The 17,107-nt window shown below is 45.5% G+C and overlaps 1 protein-coding gene across 4 annotated transcripts in view; it reads left to right on the top strand.

Annotated features, from left to right (window-relative positions):
- The window catches only part of TRRAP (transformation/transcription domain associated protein), a 167,047-nt gene extending 159,064 nt beyond the window's left edge, over window positions 1-7,983 (top strand). For all 4 annotated transcript variants that reach the window (XM_079953626.1, XM_079953625.1, XM_079953623.1 and 1 more), the window contains 3 exons: window positions 3,006-3,209; window positions 4,240-4,434; window positions 6,700-7,983. In XM_079953626.1, coding sequence (XP_079809752.1) covers window positions 3,006-3,209; window positions 4,240-4,434; window positions 6,700-6,984 — 684 coding nt within the window. In that variant the 3' untranslated portion in view covers window positions 6,985-7,983. The remainder of the gene's footprint in view (window positions 1-3,005; window positions 3,210-4,239; window positions 4,435-6,699) is intronic.
- Window positions 7,984-17,107: the final 9,124 nt, after the last annotated feature.

Below are 17,107 nucleotides of genomic sequence, written 5' to 3'. Positions count from 1 at the left end.
AAACTTGCTTCATTGAGAAGTTCTTCCATGAACTCACCATGTCACCTTGGGCCACTGTTCCTCCACTTTGGTTCTGCAATGGAGAGGAATCATAGCTCACTTGTAGAGTGTATGTGTTGCCCACAGGAGGTCCCAGATTCAATCCTTTATATCTCCATTTAAAAAAAAAGGGGGTCAGGTAGCAGATGATAAGGAAGCCCCATTATATGAGTCCCTGGGTCACCCCTTCCAATCAATGCAGACAGTCCTGGACCAGCTTCCTGAGAATGCGACTTGACAATGCAAAGCTGTTAAGGATGACTATAGTAATGTGTATTAGTTGCTCCAGACACCCAGAAAGCCCTGCCCAAATGCTCTCCCTGTTTTGTGTTTCAATCCATAGACTGGTCTCTCCACCATTCTCTCTTTTCAAAAACGAAAACAAAAAAAGGAAGCTTTTTTCCATTTGGCGTTAAAAAAAACTGTCCGATATCTGCCATTCCCTCCCCCCTCCCCCCCCCCGGCCAACTAAGACACAGTTTGAATCCCCCTGAAGTGGTGTAATTAAGGCTTAGTATTCCATTATCACCCTTGCCCATTTATAATAATAAATAGTTACTTTAAAAGCCTTAATACATATAATTAAGCATTGTGCTGTCCTCTTTCTTCCCATTGAAATTGATGCAGTTCCAGGTGTGTTGTGTCTTGAAAGTTGTGTCTGTAATAAACAACCTTTCATTCCTTGCACAGCATAAAATAAAATTAAGTGACATGGAACATCTGTCTTTCTCTCCCGTTTTCTTTTTTGAGGCTCTTCCCTTCTGGTTGTGGAAATTTAGTCCCTCTCTCTCTGAGTAATTTAATTTAAGCAAGTGTGATTATCATTCTTTTCTAGTGCAGTGGAGCAGGTCCCCACTTTATTTTCTCCTTCTAATTAATTAGGCCAGTCCACGCTGTAGGTAATTAAATATGGAGGTAGTTCACAGATGTTTACATGGGAGGCACAACTTGGCTGCGGAAAGTGTGGTAACATTAATACTCAGATGCTTGAAGCGGATCTTGATTGCAGCCCGAGCATACCAGGCCCTGTGCAGACTGCGGAAAGATAGTATTGCCTCTCAGTGGTTGAAGGTGCATAACGACATCTGTGCCATGCAGGGAGGCTTAAGAGGTTCAGAGGCTGCTTGTGGAAACCACAGCCCAAAGCCCACACTTTAGTAGCTGGGCCTGCAGTTTAGGTTTGGGGTGCCTCTGGCCCTTGAGCTGTTGCTCAGCTCCCATCGGCCCCACCCAACACGGCTACCGGTGAGGGATTGTGAATGCTGTAGCCTGGCAACCTCTGGAAGACCACAGATTCCTTTGCCACTGCTTTAGTTACAAAGCTGGATGTAGCCATGCTAGAAGGATATAAAAGTTTGGTTTGACGTGGTTATGGGTGCACCAGTCTCCTATCATCCTACCCACTTCTGCTTGTTTGTTTGTTCTTAAATCTCTCCTACATTGCATGATATAATTCCATCACATGGGTGAGCTATACAGCACAATTTGAATAAAATGAACAGTAATACAGTATCATTCAGTGGCTGTTACACCTTCCTTCTGCTGGGATAAAGGCCTCATGGGTGGGCAGCCCCGTCTGATATCATGGGTGATACTTCCTTTCGTCTAGGAACAAGCTAGACCTCCTTAGGTTCAGCAAGGTTTCTTCATATTGCGCCCCTGGACAGTGTCCCAGACTCCACAGTTTTAACTGCTGGCTGATTGAGCTCCTACAGTACACTCTCCCTTTCCCGAAACCCAGCGGCATCTATTGCCACTAATGCAATATTGCCTAAATAATAATAATAATAATAATACATTTTTATTTATATCCAGCCCTCCCCAACCGAAGCTGGGCTCAGAGCAGCTGACAACAGTAAAAATAACACAGTTTACATAAAATCACAATCAATTAATTGAAATACATTCTAAAATCAATTAATTCTAAAATCAGTTCAGAGTCAAATTAATGGCAACCATTGGGCTATAGTTCTATGAGGATTATGGAAGGAGAGGGTCAGACTGTGCCTTGGCCAAAGGCCTGGTGGAACAGCTCTGTCTTGTAGGCCCTGCGGAAAGATGTCAAGTCCCGCAGGGCCCTAATCTCTTGTGACAGAGTGTTCCACCAGATCAGGGCCAGTACTGAAAAGGCCCTGGCTCTGGTTGAGGCCAGCCTAACCTCCCTGTGGCCTGGGATCTCCAAGATGTTTTTATTTGGGTTACCATTTTATCTTTTCATTTCTATGACAGAAGACCTGTAATATATTTTACCTCCCAAGTCCTGTGCATTCTAAAATACATTTCAGTCAGGCTTGCCTCTTCACCACGGGCAGTAAGAAATTCCATGCAGGCAAAATGAGCAGGTTGGCAAGGGAAGGACTCATTTGATTTCCACGCTGGAAGAAAATCCAGAGGAAGGAAAGCGTAGAAGCACAGAGGACTGATAGAGAAGGGATCTTTCCTTCACTTGCTGGAAGACAGGTCTTCGGCACTTTTAAGAGTTTTGTTTCCACGACAGACGAAGCAGCCAGCTTAGAAATGCAGGCTGCTGCTCTCGAACCAGGCTAGTTAAAAAGAAAAAAACCCTGCAGACTATAACTTTCGTGGGCTTACTTAAAAGCCCAATTTTTTAAAAAAGAAAATAATGTGCTAAAATATTCAAAGGACTTATCATTTTGCTTTCAGATTTCATTAAATGAAGGTGTTGCTTTTTTAAAAAAAAAACCCCACCCCAGAATGGTTAAAGGGATCTTCTTCTTGAAGTAGCTTCGCTTGCAAGTGCAACATGACACAACTCTAAGGATTTAAATCAACCTGGAATAAATAAATACATAATGTGTTTCTGTTGTCAACCGATGTAAATCTGTCCATCCCAATAGCTGCAGTCTTAAGTGCCTAATTATAGTTGCAAAGGCCCCTTTGAAGTTGTTTGAAACCTTATAGAAATACATGATCCTGATGGCTTTCCTCTCCCTCCCCCGTTTTAGGTTCTCCGTGATATTCTGAAAGAGGTGCAGGGCAACATGGTGCCTCGGAGCATGCTGAAAGAGTGGGCTTTGCACACCTTCCCAAACGCCACCGATTACTGGACCTTCCGGAAGATGTTCACCATCCAGTTGGCACTGATCGGGTTCGCAGAATTTGTCTTCCATTTGAACAGGCTTAACCCTGAGATGCTGCAGATTGCTCAGGTATGCACTGGGACTAGTTTGCGGGTTGCATAATCATCACGTGGTGCCCTTCAGCATCCGGGGGCAACTTGCATAATAAATATGACAACACAAATAGAAGTTTATAGCATTTGTGTCTTTTCATCCGTATGGGTTACTAAGGCATCTCACAATTGTTGTTTTGTATGTTTGTTTCGTTTAGTAGATTTATATCCCACTTTATATTTATGGTCTCATCTGCACTGTACATTTAAAGCAGTATCATACCACTTTAGGCAGCCATGGCTTCCCCCAGAGAATGTTGGGAAGTGTAGTTTGTTAAAGCTGCTGATAGGAGACCCCTGTTCCCCTCTATGCAATACATTATAGGAACAATATTTTCCCCTGCCCCTGATCCTCTACTAGCCCTTTATTCAAGATTGATACTTTATTGAGGATGTTTTTCTCTGTCATATTTATACCCCTGCTAATAGGAGATAGTGTAAGGTAAAGGTAAAGGGACCCCTGACCATTAGGTCCAGTCGTGGCTGACTCTGGGGTTGCGGCGCTCATCTCGCTTTATTGGCCAAGGGAGCTTCTGGGTCATGTGGCCAGCATGACTAAGCCGCTTCTGGCGAACCAGAGCAGCACACGGAAACAGCATTTACCTTCCCGCCGGAGCGATACCTATTTATCTACTGCTAGGTTGGCAGGAGCAGGGACCGAGCAACGGGAGCTCACCTCGTCGTGGGGGTTCGAACCGCCGACCTTCTGATCGGCAAGTCCTAGGGTCTGTGGTTTAACTCACAGCGCCACCCGCGTCCCCAATGAATAGTGTACATGTCTGCAATTCTTGTTAACTGTTGTCTGTGCTCATAGTGCCTGAGCAGGAGTCTGTTAACATAAACATGCCTTTGGAAGAGCTTGTTTTTATTCTTTCCCCCATTTACAATTTGAATGCAAGGGAAGTCTTTCAGATTTGCATGGATAAAATCAGTTTTGGATAACTTTTTGTTTTTCTTCTGATTTCCATACTTATGGCTTATATGTGTGTCTTTAAAAAAATCTCTAGGATACCGGCAAACTGAACGTGGCATACTTCCGTTTTGATATCAATGATGCTACCGGGGATCTTGATGCGAACCGCCCAGTCCCATTCCGACTCACACCAAACATTTCTGAGTTCCTCACTACTATTGGCGTTTCTGGTCCACTCACTGCATCTATGATTGCAGTGGCTCGCTGTTTCGCACAACCAAACTTTAAGGTATGTACAGGTGTGGGTGGGGGTTTGTGTGTTTAGTACCAAAGAATTGAATTGGACTCCTTAGCTTTCATCCTATGTGAAAGCCATCCGATCTTCCCACCTGGCTCTTTTTCTTTGCTTTCTCTTTCCCCTGCCTCTTCGCAGGGGCGGAGGAAGGGAGGTGCAGGCCGCTCCGTGTGTCACCACTGAGGGGGGGGGGGTGATAAAATGCCGGGTGGCACTCACCGTGGGGCCTGCAGCACACCCGAGCCACGCGTCTCTCCTGGGAGAGACATGGCTTGGCCGCACGCAGGCTCTGCGTTGCTCAAATGGTCTGCCCGCTGCCTCCCCCCCCCCCCGCCTGTAGAGCAGCGGAGTGGGAGGAGGCAGGCAGACTCTGGAGGCCCCGCTGTGCACCCCGCCCCTATGGGCGCCTTGCTCTGCCCCTGCGCGCGCCACCCCAGGCACCCAAGCGACTTCCTCCGCCACTGCCTCTTTGGCATAGAAACCATAAATAAACCTATCAAAGGGAGGGTGTGTGTATGAGGGTAGGGGAGAACCGACTGGTGGGGAAAGAGTTTATCACCCACTGCCACTGCTCTTCTGATAATGCCTTCCCATAGGGAGGTTTCCTTTTCACCGAGAAACAAAAGTATTCTCTAGTTTAACATGTACCTCCACGCTGGCCTTTCCTCCTTCGGGCAGAAATCTCATATAAGCATAATATGAGCTTTTTATAAATAAATAATAGCCCTGGCTTTGCAGTCCTCTACGGAATTGGCCCCACTTCCGCGGCAGTACATTATAGCGAAAATGCCTGTGCTCCTAGTAACTGTCCCGTCCCCCCCACTTTTTTATAGAGTAGCTACTTACGATCGGTTTGAAAACGTAACTTGCAGGTATATGAGCTTGATCCTACGATGTCCTTAGAATTCGGCTCACAGATGATAACCTGCATCCCACAGATGGTGTGGTGTGTCCATCCCCGCCCTTTCTGAATCTCCACAGTAGTTTGTACACTGAGCTGAAGCACATCTGAAAAGAGCTTTGCTGGTTTGACCCTATTCGGGGGTGGGGGGGATTTTCCAGACAATTAGAGAATGAATTAACTTTCCCATGTCTCATAGCAGATCCGTAAAAAGTCTAGCTGATGCCTGTGTGGTCCTGTTTCTTGGGCAGACGCTGCAAAGCGGACAGTAATTCTGCTCTCAGCTTGGCCTGTTGGGTTGAAATTAACGTGCCTCAGCAGTTGCCACAGCATTCCATCAACAATGCTGGTGTCTGCAAGCCTGAGAACGGTGGCGCGGGTTGCAAATCAGCAGCATCGTTTAGGTTTCCCCACGAATCATGTCACAAATGGGAATCTGTCTTGGCGGCTTGTTAAGTGGAAAAGGAAGCTCATGATATATAGTGGTTTTGATGGAGTTTGGCTCTTGGCAGGGTACAGTTTGCTCAAGGAATGGGCTTAATTCCTTTTTAAATTCTGACGCTTCACCAAGGTGAAGCATCTCCTCGCAGCTGGTGGCAAATTTGCAATCGCCGTGTTACACCAAACACGCCACGTGACACACGAAGAACACAGGTGGTATGCCTGTATGATTTTCCTAATTAGGCATCTAAAGACTCAACCTGCAGTTGTGCTAAATCCTCTCTCAACTTCTTAAATGCAAGGGGGCAGGGGGGCAAACAGCCAAAAACAAAAGTGGGGAGGATCAAAATTATAGAAACATTGGATTTTTCTGAAGTTGAAGGCTCGCATTTTTCGGATCGATCGGAGCATTTATATTCTGCCTCTTCTGTTCAGGGCTTGCTTACAAAACACAGAAATTGCAGTTTTGCGGAAAGAGTACGAAACAACTACAAAAGAGACAAGGGACAGAAGTGCGGTTTTTTTTTTAAGTAGAGGTATTGTCTGCCCGATCAAATACAAGCTTCCTGAGTTGAAAAGGGCTTCAATAAACAGGAGGAAAATAGAATGGGGGAGAAAGATAGCCACACATCATGGGGGAAAGGGGTTCCATAAGGTGGGCACAGCCAAAAGTAAACCGTCACAAATGGTTCTAGAAGGAAACATCAAATGCATAGCCTTTAATAACTCAGCTCACTCTAGGCTGCAGTGGTCTGAACACGCCACCGTAAAGAGTTTTTTTGTTGTTGCTAAGGTTTATTGCAGGAACGCCAAAGCACCACGACGGTCCGTTTCCCTTGCAGTTTGGCTAAGTCCCTTGACAGTCCCTCCTAATTAAACATAATTATTTCCCCTTCCTCCCTCCCCACTCCTCGTAGGTTGATGGCATCCTGAAGACGGTGTTGCGGGATGAAATAATTGCTTGGCACAAGAAGACCCAAGAGGATACTTCCTCCCCGCTCTCAGCAGCAGGGCAGCCGGAGAACATGGACAGCCAGCAGCTGGTTTCGCTGGTTCAGAAAGCTGTGACCGCCATCATGACGCGCCTGCATAACCTGGCTCAGTTCGAAGGGGGGGAGAGCAAAGTCAACACCCTGGTTGCTGCGGCAAACAGCCTGGACAACCTCTGCCGCATGGATCCCGCTTGGCACCCCTGGCTCTGACTTGACACCGTGAAGTTCTTACGGCCTGCAGTTGCGGTGGGGAGAAGGGTGGGGAAATGTGAACACTTCTTTGTGAACCATGCCTTGCTTTGCCGCTACATCCCCACCCGTCCTGACCCCACCTTTTCATCAGTCTTCGGTGTGATCATGTTTACAGAAGTACCGCTGCCTCTATGCCCCTCGAAGTCATTTTTGCATGCTCATCGTCCAAGGATCGCTCCTTTCAAGTGGCTTAGGGAGAGGAGAAAGTGAACCATCTCTTCCTTCGCGCCGCCGCGAGGATGTGCTTGTGGCTCGGAAGCTGCAGGCCTACTCGTTCAAACTTTTCGTTTTGTTTCAAGAACACTTTTAAGGAATTCGTATCCCCCACGTTGTGGGTCTTCCTGCGTGACGTTCCTGTTTTTCATTTTATAAAAAGTGTTTTCTTTGTTGTTTACCTTCCGATTGGTGCAAAGACTGCTGGAATGAATGCCATTTTAATCCAGTCACATGTGCATTGTAGTGGGTTTGTACAGTGGTTTTGTAACAAAATGTATAGAGAATGGGGGCAGAATTGCCCTTTTTGGGTCACTACTGGGTGAGAAATGATCAAATTGTGCTAGTTTTCTCCCTAACTGTTGCAGTGCATTGTACAGATGGACCCATTTCTGAAACCTAGTTTAGAGGCTCACTTCTGTGTCGGAGGAGCACTGTAAAAGTGAATTTGTCATCCATTAAGTTGCATATTTTGATGGAACCAGTGCAACACAAGTCAGAAAGTATATGATAAGCTGGTTATGTCTTGAGCTTTGCCATCTTTAAATGTGTATCATTAAGTAGCTTCTTGAGGAAACGTTTTTAGTTTTTACCTTTGTAATTTAAAAGAAGGGGGAAAAGAAATGGCTTTTATTTGGGTCCATGTTACCCTTTTTTTATAAAACTTGCAGTGTTCAGAATGTTACAGTTCCAATTTGTACAGAGTGAACTTTTTCAAAATAAATATTTTCTAAAATGCTTTAACGGTGCTCGTTTTCCTGATGTGGGCTCAGTGGCAGTGAATTAAAATAAGCAGTGGCAACACGAGGCTTCCAAAGTAGAGAGGGTTGATGGCATTAAAACACTGTTCCCAACGCAAATACACAGTGTGCAGATAATCATGTCACTTCTTGGTAATGCAGATATTAAATCAGCCCAAGAACATGACCCATACATAACAAGAGCCTGGTGCAGTAATGAATTTGCTAGCCATTTGTGCCATTTTAAACAGGGCCTAGGACACCCAGCGCCTACTTGAATAATTAGCATTTGAATAATTAGTCCAGAGAAGTTGGCAGCAATCCTTCCTGTGGCTACGTTTTTTAGTATGGCAGTAGGTGAGTTCTTGTTTCTGGTTGAATGGAGAACAGCTCTCGGTTCATAATGGTGTGTTCCAAGAACCTGCATCCAGCTCCTAAAAAATTTTAAACTCCTGGCTTGGTAAAAGCTTATGAGGAAGTATGTTTGGTTTGGGACTTGCATCAGTATCTCTGCTGAGAAGGCTCTTCTGTTTGGTGTGTTGCAGCAGTAGCAGCTAAAGAGAGCTTTTCCTTCCATATATATTGCTGATTGTATTACCAAAATGCAGAACACAGTGCATTATATATATTTAAACACACATATTGTAAACATAAATGCTAAATATGGAGAGGGAACTCTTATAAACATTAATTTAGCACCTATTCTTAGTCTAACAATTATATATAAATTAAAAAATTGTCCAGTAGCACCTTAAAGACCAACTAAGTTTGTTCTGGGTATAAGCTTTCGTGTGCATGCACACTTCTTCAGATACCAGATATTTATTTTGCCTGTGTCAGACCAACACGGCTACCTACCTGAATTATATATAAATACACCTTCCATTAAATTACTTCGACCACCACAGCACATTAGATTTAGAAAGCTTGAACAGGTAGCAATAATAGAATGACATGATAAATATTCTGTCACGGGTCGGCAGCTTTCACATAATTGTTTATAGTAGACCTTTTGAAAAATAGTCCAAACTCACAAGTGACCATAAATTGCAAACCTTAATAAACCTGGGTGATCTCCAAAAAAGTCATAGGCTAGAGTAGAACTATTGGGTTGTAGCCAGCTAAGTTCTACTCAGTAGTAAACCAGTTGAAATCAATGCACCTGTCAGTCACATCCATCAATTTCAATCGGTCAGCTCTTGAGTAGGACCAACATGGATACCAGAGTGGTCACTTTGGTGCTGCTACCACAGCGGTTTGACTTCACCTCCCAAGGTGCACTCCACTGACACATAGTAGCCAACAACAGACTAACGTTCTGTGTCACTGCTTTTTGGAGGGACTGTTTCTGAATTTTCACCAGTATAATTCTAGTAATCATGACCAAATGCATACCGTACTTTTCCTTGTACAAGACTATGTTCGTTTCTTTAAAAATAATGCTAAAAAATGGAGGTTGTCTTATACATAGGTAGTACATAGAGTGGACATTAGATTTGTTGCTGCTGCGGCTGTTAGCCGCTATTGTGCGTGATAATAATAATAATAATAATAATAATAATAATAATAATAATTTTTTTTAAAAAAATTATACCCTGCTCTTCCTGGTTCAAAAACCGGGCTCAGGGCGGCTAACAACAAATTTAAAACAATTATAAAGGCAGCATAAAATACAATATAAAAACATGAATAATGATAAAAATCACAAATCAATTTAGGGGAAATAAGCATTAGATAATCCCCAGGGCTAGCTGGCTGAATTGGTCCTACTTGGGCCAGTGAGGAGGCCAGAGGAGAATTAGCTGTGGCGTCTCAGAGCGGGTGATCTTCATAAAAGGGGAGGGGGAGGGAAGAGAAGGGAAATAAAAGATCAGGTTGAATTCAAATCAAGGCCAGGTGGAATAGCTATGTCTTACAGGCCCAACGGAAGGAGGTTAAATCCTGCAGGGTCCTAGTCTCATGGGACAGAGCATTCCACCAGGTCGGAGCCATCAATGAAAAGGCCCTGGCCCTGGTAGAGGATAGTCTGGCTTCCTTAGGGCCCGGGACCTCTAAACTATGGTTATTTATGGACCTTATTGGTTGCTGCCCCCTAAAAAAGCTCAACAATCCTGTGCCATCTCCCCCCATTGTTTTAAATTTGAGTCCCCCATAATAGGGGGCGTCTTATACACGGAAAAGTACAGTAATTGACACAGTGCATTGTTAAAATATGGAACTCGCTGCCACCAATCCAGATAGCTTTAAGAGAGAATTAAATTCCTGGAGGAGAGGGGCCATTAGTGGCTACTAGCTGTTAAGACTATGCTCCGCCTCCACGGTGGAGGCAGATATGATTCTGAATACTAATTGCTGGAAACCAAAGATGGCGGGAAGAGCACTCTTGTGCTCAAATTCTGCTTGCAGGTTTCCTAGAAGTATCATCTGAATGGCCACTGTGAGAACATGTTATTGGACTAATGGACCTTTGGCTTGATCCAGCAGGCTGTTCTTATTGTGTTCTTGCCCACCCCTGGTTTAAAAATAATGCTTGCCATACTTCCGTTTGAAGTGTGTGAAACATCCCCCAAAGCTTTGTTTTTCTATCGCCCCACACAATTTAGCCTGTACATGCGTTTATGAGAGAACATGCCTGATGGAAAGTACTTTTAATTTTATCAGCTTGCATTTCTGGTCCACGCCCATCCTGAAATGGGTTAAGTAACGGCACATTAAAAACATAACGTATCATTTAAATCCCATCTTCGTGTTAACAAGCTGTTTCTCCCCCCTCCCTATGCTATTCCTGCTAATGAGTCTTAATTCTTCGTAAGCCCCACTTCAAATACTTTCAAGTTCCTTTCTTGTTAAGACATCTCTTGCAGGATTTCTCCATTGCTGTTCATATATTTATTTACAACGAGCCATTTCTTGAAATGTCCCTTTTGTTGCCTGCCTCGGAAATGGTGTCTTACGGCTGAAGGCAGCCATCCTGTGCACAGTTACTTTGGAGTAAGCCCTACTGAGTACAGTGTCCATTAAAAAGGTAAAGGGACCCCTTAAGTCCAGTCGTGACCGACTCTGGGGTTGTGGCGCTCATTTCACTTTACTGGCTGAGGGAGCTGGTGTATAGCTTCTGGGTCATGTGGCCAGCATGACTAAGCCGCTTCTGGTGAACCAGAGCAGCGGACGGAAACACTGTTTACCTTCCCACTGGAGTGGTACCTATTTATCTACTTGCACTTTGATGTGCTTTCGAACTGCTAGGTGGGCAGGAGCAGGGACCGAGCAACGGGAGCTCACCCCGTTGCGGGGATTTGAACTGACGACCTTCTGATTGGCAAGTCCTAGGCTCTGTGGTTTAACCCACAGCGCCATCTGCCTCCCTACAGTGTCCATTACTTCTGTGCTATAATAAACCTCTGGCTAAGTTTTTCTCAAGAGTAGACTCACTAGAACTAATAGACCTAATTAATTTCCAACAGTTTTAGTGGGTATACTCTTGAGTATGTCTAACATTGGGTACAACCCTTCTTGGTTATGCAAGCCCCCATGCATTCATTTTCAATAAGCCAATCCCAAGCATAGATACCAGAATCTGTAGGGGCACATATTTCAAACATACATGTAAGGGTCCAGTCTAGACCTGATTCCTGATTCTTTGAAGTCTTTTTTGAGTTCTTCTCTTTGACCCATCATTATTTAAGATAAGATTGGTTGCAATTCTGTAATTATCTACCTTGAGCTACATGTAGGGCTGCAGGAGAAAATGGATTTTGCTACCATTTTAATCAGAAAGTACTTCTCAAACCAATATGCACACCAAAGCACGGCTAACCTTTGAAACGATTACTGCAGTTTTCCATCCATCCAATATGTACCAAAAAATGCATCTGTTGTGAGGAAAATTGCATAAAAATGCATATGAGAGTGGAAATGATATCGAAAACTGCACTGCATTAGGGGAAATTACAAAAATGTCTGAGTCAAAAAAGAATACAAGATGAATGTGTGTGTTAGGGGAAAGTCACACTCCCTGCTGGTGAATTTTCTTAAGATTATTATCATTATTTAATGCAAATTGTTATGTAAATGTGGAAAACTAAAGGGAAAATGAGAAATTTGTAGAACCCAAGCTGGAAGATTTGTCTACAATTCAGGCATGGGTGAAGGAGACCAACCTTTGGAGGAAATGGAAAGGATCAGATCCTCAGTTCTCAGACATCACAGCTGGCAAATGGAAGACTTTGCAAAACAACACATTTTCGGGCAGGGGTAAAGTGATACTGGGATGGGGTAGGGGAGCTAAAATGTTGCTCTCATTCAGAGAACAGCCTTTTGGATTAAATATCATTGTCCCCCAAGTGAAATCGTGTAGCACTATCAGAGTGTTTTTAGTCGTCTTCTAAGACTGGTGCCTTGGTCTCCGTTTGCCACCCCTCCCCCTCCCCCCCCCCCCCGGTAATTGGGCTCTTTGTGAATTGACAGATATAAAGAGAGAGAGAGAAATTAGTCTGTAGGTACTGGGGAAAGATGACTCAGAATCTGTCTGTAGCAATGAAAGATTTGTTTTTCTGATGGCAGCAAAGCGGGAGGGTGTTGCTCTCAAAACTAATTGTTTCAACCCGATGGATGATGTGTGTATGTTTTAAAAAGGAACAGCAGCTTAATTCTCTGGTAGCCCCGTTGGAGACAGGACTGTCTCAAGATATTTTATTGCTCTGGGAAAAAAGAAATGTGTCCTGCAGAGGTCAAACTGAGAAAGGGCCAGCTGTCCCATTTAGATACCAGTCCCTGCCATCACCTTTTCCTGAGGCAACCGTCTTTTGTCTCCCAAATTTACCTTGGTGGAGTAGATGTGAGGAGGGAGACAGGACTGGGTACTCGTGGTGGTGCTTGAGTAATTCACCCCTTGCAAATTCAGATAGGAACTGATTGATCAGGTCTGGCCCTACCATTTGGCAGAGTGATGCAGCTGCCTCAGGCAGCAAATGCTGGTGACAGCATGGAGCTGGAAGTCAGAGAGGTGTATGCCTGGCAGCCTGCTCTACACCCCTTCAGCAGCTCTGCTACCCTCAGATACAGTGGAGTCTTTCAACCCTTCATCTGTGTTGAAGGAAGAGTCAGCTGCCAGTCTGGCCAGCTTTTATATGGAATTTGGGGGAGAAGGTGAGACTCTTGTCCTTAGACTCAGGCAGAAAAATGACTTGGGTGAGTGTGAGTCCTCAGAGGATGAACCAAACACCCTAAAGGACCCAGGCCCTTGACGAACAGGCAGGACCACCTGGATGCAATGCTGAGGATCTCCTTGGGAGGTCCTCAACCTGATGAAGAACCCCTGGAACTGTCAGAGGAGGGAGCCAGAACCATTCAATCCTGAAGAGTGTTGGTGCCAAAAGCTTCAGGTCCAAGCTGAAAAACAATGGCACTATACTTATCTACGAATCCATTCTCATTGGCCTACTCCTAAATAAGAGGTCTATGTGTGAGTAAGAAATTCCTGATATTCTTTCACTGCCTGCAGTTGTAGTTTAAGAGGACATTTTTTTATAAGGCGTCCCTCTTGGGAGTAGTACCTTTTGGCAGTAGGCACACGGGTGGCGTTGTGGTCTAAACCACTGAACCTTGTGGGCTTGCTGATCAGAAGGTCGGCAGTTCAAATCCCCATGATGGGTTGAGCTCCTGTTGCTCTGTCCCAGCTTCTGCCCACCTAGCAGTTCGAAAGCATGCCAATGCAAGTAGATAAATAGGTACCGCTGCAGCGGGAAGGTAAATGGCATTTCCATGCTCTCTGGCACTCGTCACAGTCCTCCATGCACCAGTAGCGGTTTAGTCCTGCTGGACACATGACCCAGAAAGCTGTCTGTGGACAAATGCCGTCTCCCTCAGGAGTATAGCATCTAGATCAAGGGAAGTAATAGTGCCTCTGTATTCTGCTCTGGTCAGACCTCACCTGGAGTACTGTGTCCAGTTCTGGGCACCACAGTTCAAGAAGGACACTGACAAACTGGAACGTGTCCAGAGGAGGGCAACCAAAATGGTCAAAGGCCTGGAAACAATGCCTTATGAGGAACGGCTAAGGGAGCTGGGCATGTTTAGCCTGGAGAAGAGGAGGTTAAGGGGTGAAATGATAGCCATGTTCAAATATATAAAAGGATGTCACATAGAGGAGGGAGAAAGGTTGTTTTCTGCTGCTCCAGAGAAGCGGACACGGAGCAATGGATCCAAACTACAAGAAAGAAGATTCCACCTAAACATTAGGAAGAACTTCCTGACAGTAAGAGCTGTTCGACAGTGGAATTTGCTGCCAAGGAGTGTGGTGGAGTCTCCTTCTTTGGAGGTCTTTAAGCAGAGGCTTGACAACCATATGTCAGGAGTGCTCTGATGGTGTTTCCTGCTTGGCAGGGGGTTGGACTCGATGGCCCTTGTGGTCTCTTCCAACTCTATGATTCTATGATTCCCTCAGCCTGAAAAGCGAATGCCACACCCCATAGTCAACTGGACTAAACTGTTCAGGGGTCCTTTACCTTTACCTTTTACCTAGTAAACATGAGAAGGGTCTCAGGGTTGTATTTGTTCACAAGCTGAACATGAGCCGGTAGCATGATGCAGCTGCAAAAAAGGCTAATGCAGTTTTAGAATCACAGTTTCCCATTCGTAGGAAGGATAGAAGGCTGAGAGGGGCATGCAATAGCAGGCTCCGATCCCAAAACAGCTCTCATTTGAAAAAGGGAGCAGAAACTTGGCTTTCTGTTGCTCCAGAGAGCAGGACTACCTTTACCAATGGGCATCAGTGACAGGGAATTAGGTTTCAGTTGAACGTTGGGAGAAAACACTTGATAGCAAGAACGGCTTGACGATAAGAGAATCGCCCAGAGGGGCTGTGGGTTCTTCCTTGCTGGAGGTCTTCATGAAGAGTGTGGAAGGCCCTCTGTTGAGCTTGGGTCATAGCATATGTTTCATGCAGAAGGTCCCCGTTTTAATCTCCAGGTAGAGCAGGCCAAATTCCCACCCGAGACTATGAAGAGCTGCTGCCAGTCAATGTACACAGCACCAGGCTAGTTGATCCAAATGGTCCTATGGAGAGCCAGTGTGGTAGTGGTTAAGAGCGGTAGTCTTGTAATCTGGTGAACCAGGTTCGCATCTCCGCTCCTCCACATGCAGCTGCTGGATGACCTTGGGCTAGTCACACTTCTCTGAAGTCTCTCAGCCCCACTCACCTCACAGAGTGTTTGTTGTGGGGGAGGAAGGGAAAGGAGAATGTTAGCCGCTTTGAGACTCCTTTGGGTAGTGACAAAGCAGGATATCAAATCCAAACTCTTCTTCTCTTCTTCCATGCCCTGGCTCTGGATTTCCTTCTTTGAGTAAGGAGGGGGTTAGGCTATGTCATGGGCTGGCAAACTAAGGCCCATGGGCCAGATCAGGCCCAATTGCCTTCTGGATCCGGCCCACGGACGGTCCAGAAATTGCCGTGTGGATCGCCAGCACACACATTCTTTCCCTCTCCCTCCCTCCTCCTGGCTTCTCCCCGCCCTGCCTAGAGGAGGGAGGGGGGCGGGCTTTGTTGGTGCCAGCAGCAGCAGCAGCAGCGCTTGAGTGGCCGCCATTTTAAGCAGCCCCTCTCTGGAGCCCTTTCGCGTGCCACTCATCGTCCCGCCGCTGCTGCCAGCCCCTGCCGCTCACAAGACACAGGTAAGCAGCCAATGGGGCTTGTGGTGCTCTTGCATCATTCCCCCCCCCAAAAAAAAAATACTAGTCCAGCCCCCCACAAGGTCTGAGGGACAGTGGACCAGGCCCCTGCTGGAAAAGTTTGCTGACCCCTGGTCTACATGGTCTCCAAAGCCTCCTTGATCCCTGTGATCCTGACTCTATATACATAAATTAAGAGGAGGGCACAAGCCCCAGCCCCACCTGCTATTTGAGTTTCTTGTTAGAATCCCCACCAGAGCAGTCCATTTAACCGAGGGTTAGGTGATCTGCTATCATAAGCAGCTGGCAAGGAAACTAGGTCTGTACATTCCTTCCCCGGAGAGGGGGCCAGGTGGTGCGGAGACGGGTCAAGGTGCCGGCATTTATTATTTTTAGAGGTGACATTAGCTTTATACAGCCAGCAAGGCAAGGGCTCGAACAATCAAGCCATGCTTCATGGCAGCTTTTCCTTTGAGAGAGAGAGGTGATATTTATCCTCAGCTGCAAAGGCACTCTGTCAGGATCTGTCCGTCATCAATCAATCAAGGCCTGCCCTCGTTCCAGCCCCAATCTGCTTAGACTTTGTGGGTTATATTATTATTATTATTAAGGGAAAGCTTCAGTCTGTTATCTCGGAAGGGCAGGGGGCCTTGGCGAGTGTTCTGCTTCTCTAAGGCACATTAATTCCTGTCTCCCTACGCTGCCCAGTGGTATTTATAAGACTTTGGCATTAATGGATCAAATCGCCTCGTTCAGCAAGATCTTTTGATCAGTTGCAGTTGCTCAATCGGGAACTTGAGGGTAGGGTCAAGATCACACGGGAAACCTTGGTGTCTCTCAACATACAGCTGCAGCCGGTTTTTAAATTGAGGTCTGCGTGTGTCACAGAAGTTGCAGGCCTCTTTTAATATCGAAGCGAGCCCCCTCTCCCACCTGCGTTCCTTTCAACAAAGGAGAGCAATTATTCCATAAAACAGAGCCAGGAGATGATAGATGTATTATAAGCTGTGTGGGTGTGTATGCTTTTATTTTTTCTTACGGTAACTTTAATGCGTATTACTATATAGTCTTTAAAGCAATCATCTCATTTTCTTCATTTCAGAAAAGCAGCTCGTGAAATAATGACACGCACACACCATATTCCAAAACAAAACAGTAAGTTAGCAGTCATGGTCTCCGGGCAGGGCTCAAGCTGTGTAAATCTTTATATGTGCATTGCATTTCTATCCCATCATTTTACTCAAAAGGAGCTCAAAGTGGTGTCAGTGGTTACCCTCCACTCATTTATTCCCCACACCAAGCCTACAAAGTCGACTAGGCTGAGAGACAGTGACTAGCCCAAGGTCACCCAGTGAGTCTCATGGCTGAGTGGGAATTTGAACCATGGTTTCCCAGATCCTATTCTGACACCCTGGCTCTTTGGGATATTCTAGGCCTTGCCTGGAATGTTCCAATTGCTT

The sequence above is a fragment of the Podarcis cretensis genome, assembly GCF_951804945.1.
Source record: "Podarcis cretensis genome assembly, chromosome: 14".
NCBI lineage: Eukaryota > Metazoa > Chordata > Lepidosauria > Squamata > Lacertidae > Podarcis > Podarcis cretensis.
Note: the sequence above shows the minus strand (reverse complement) of the source record. Positions and strands in the feature narration are given on the sequence as shown.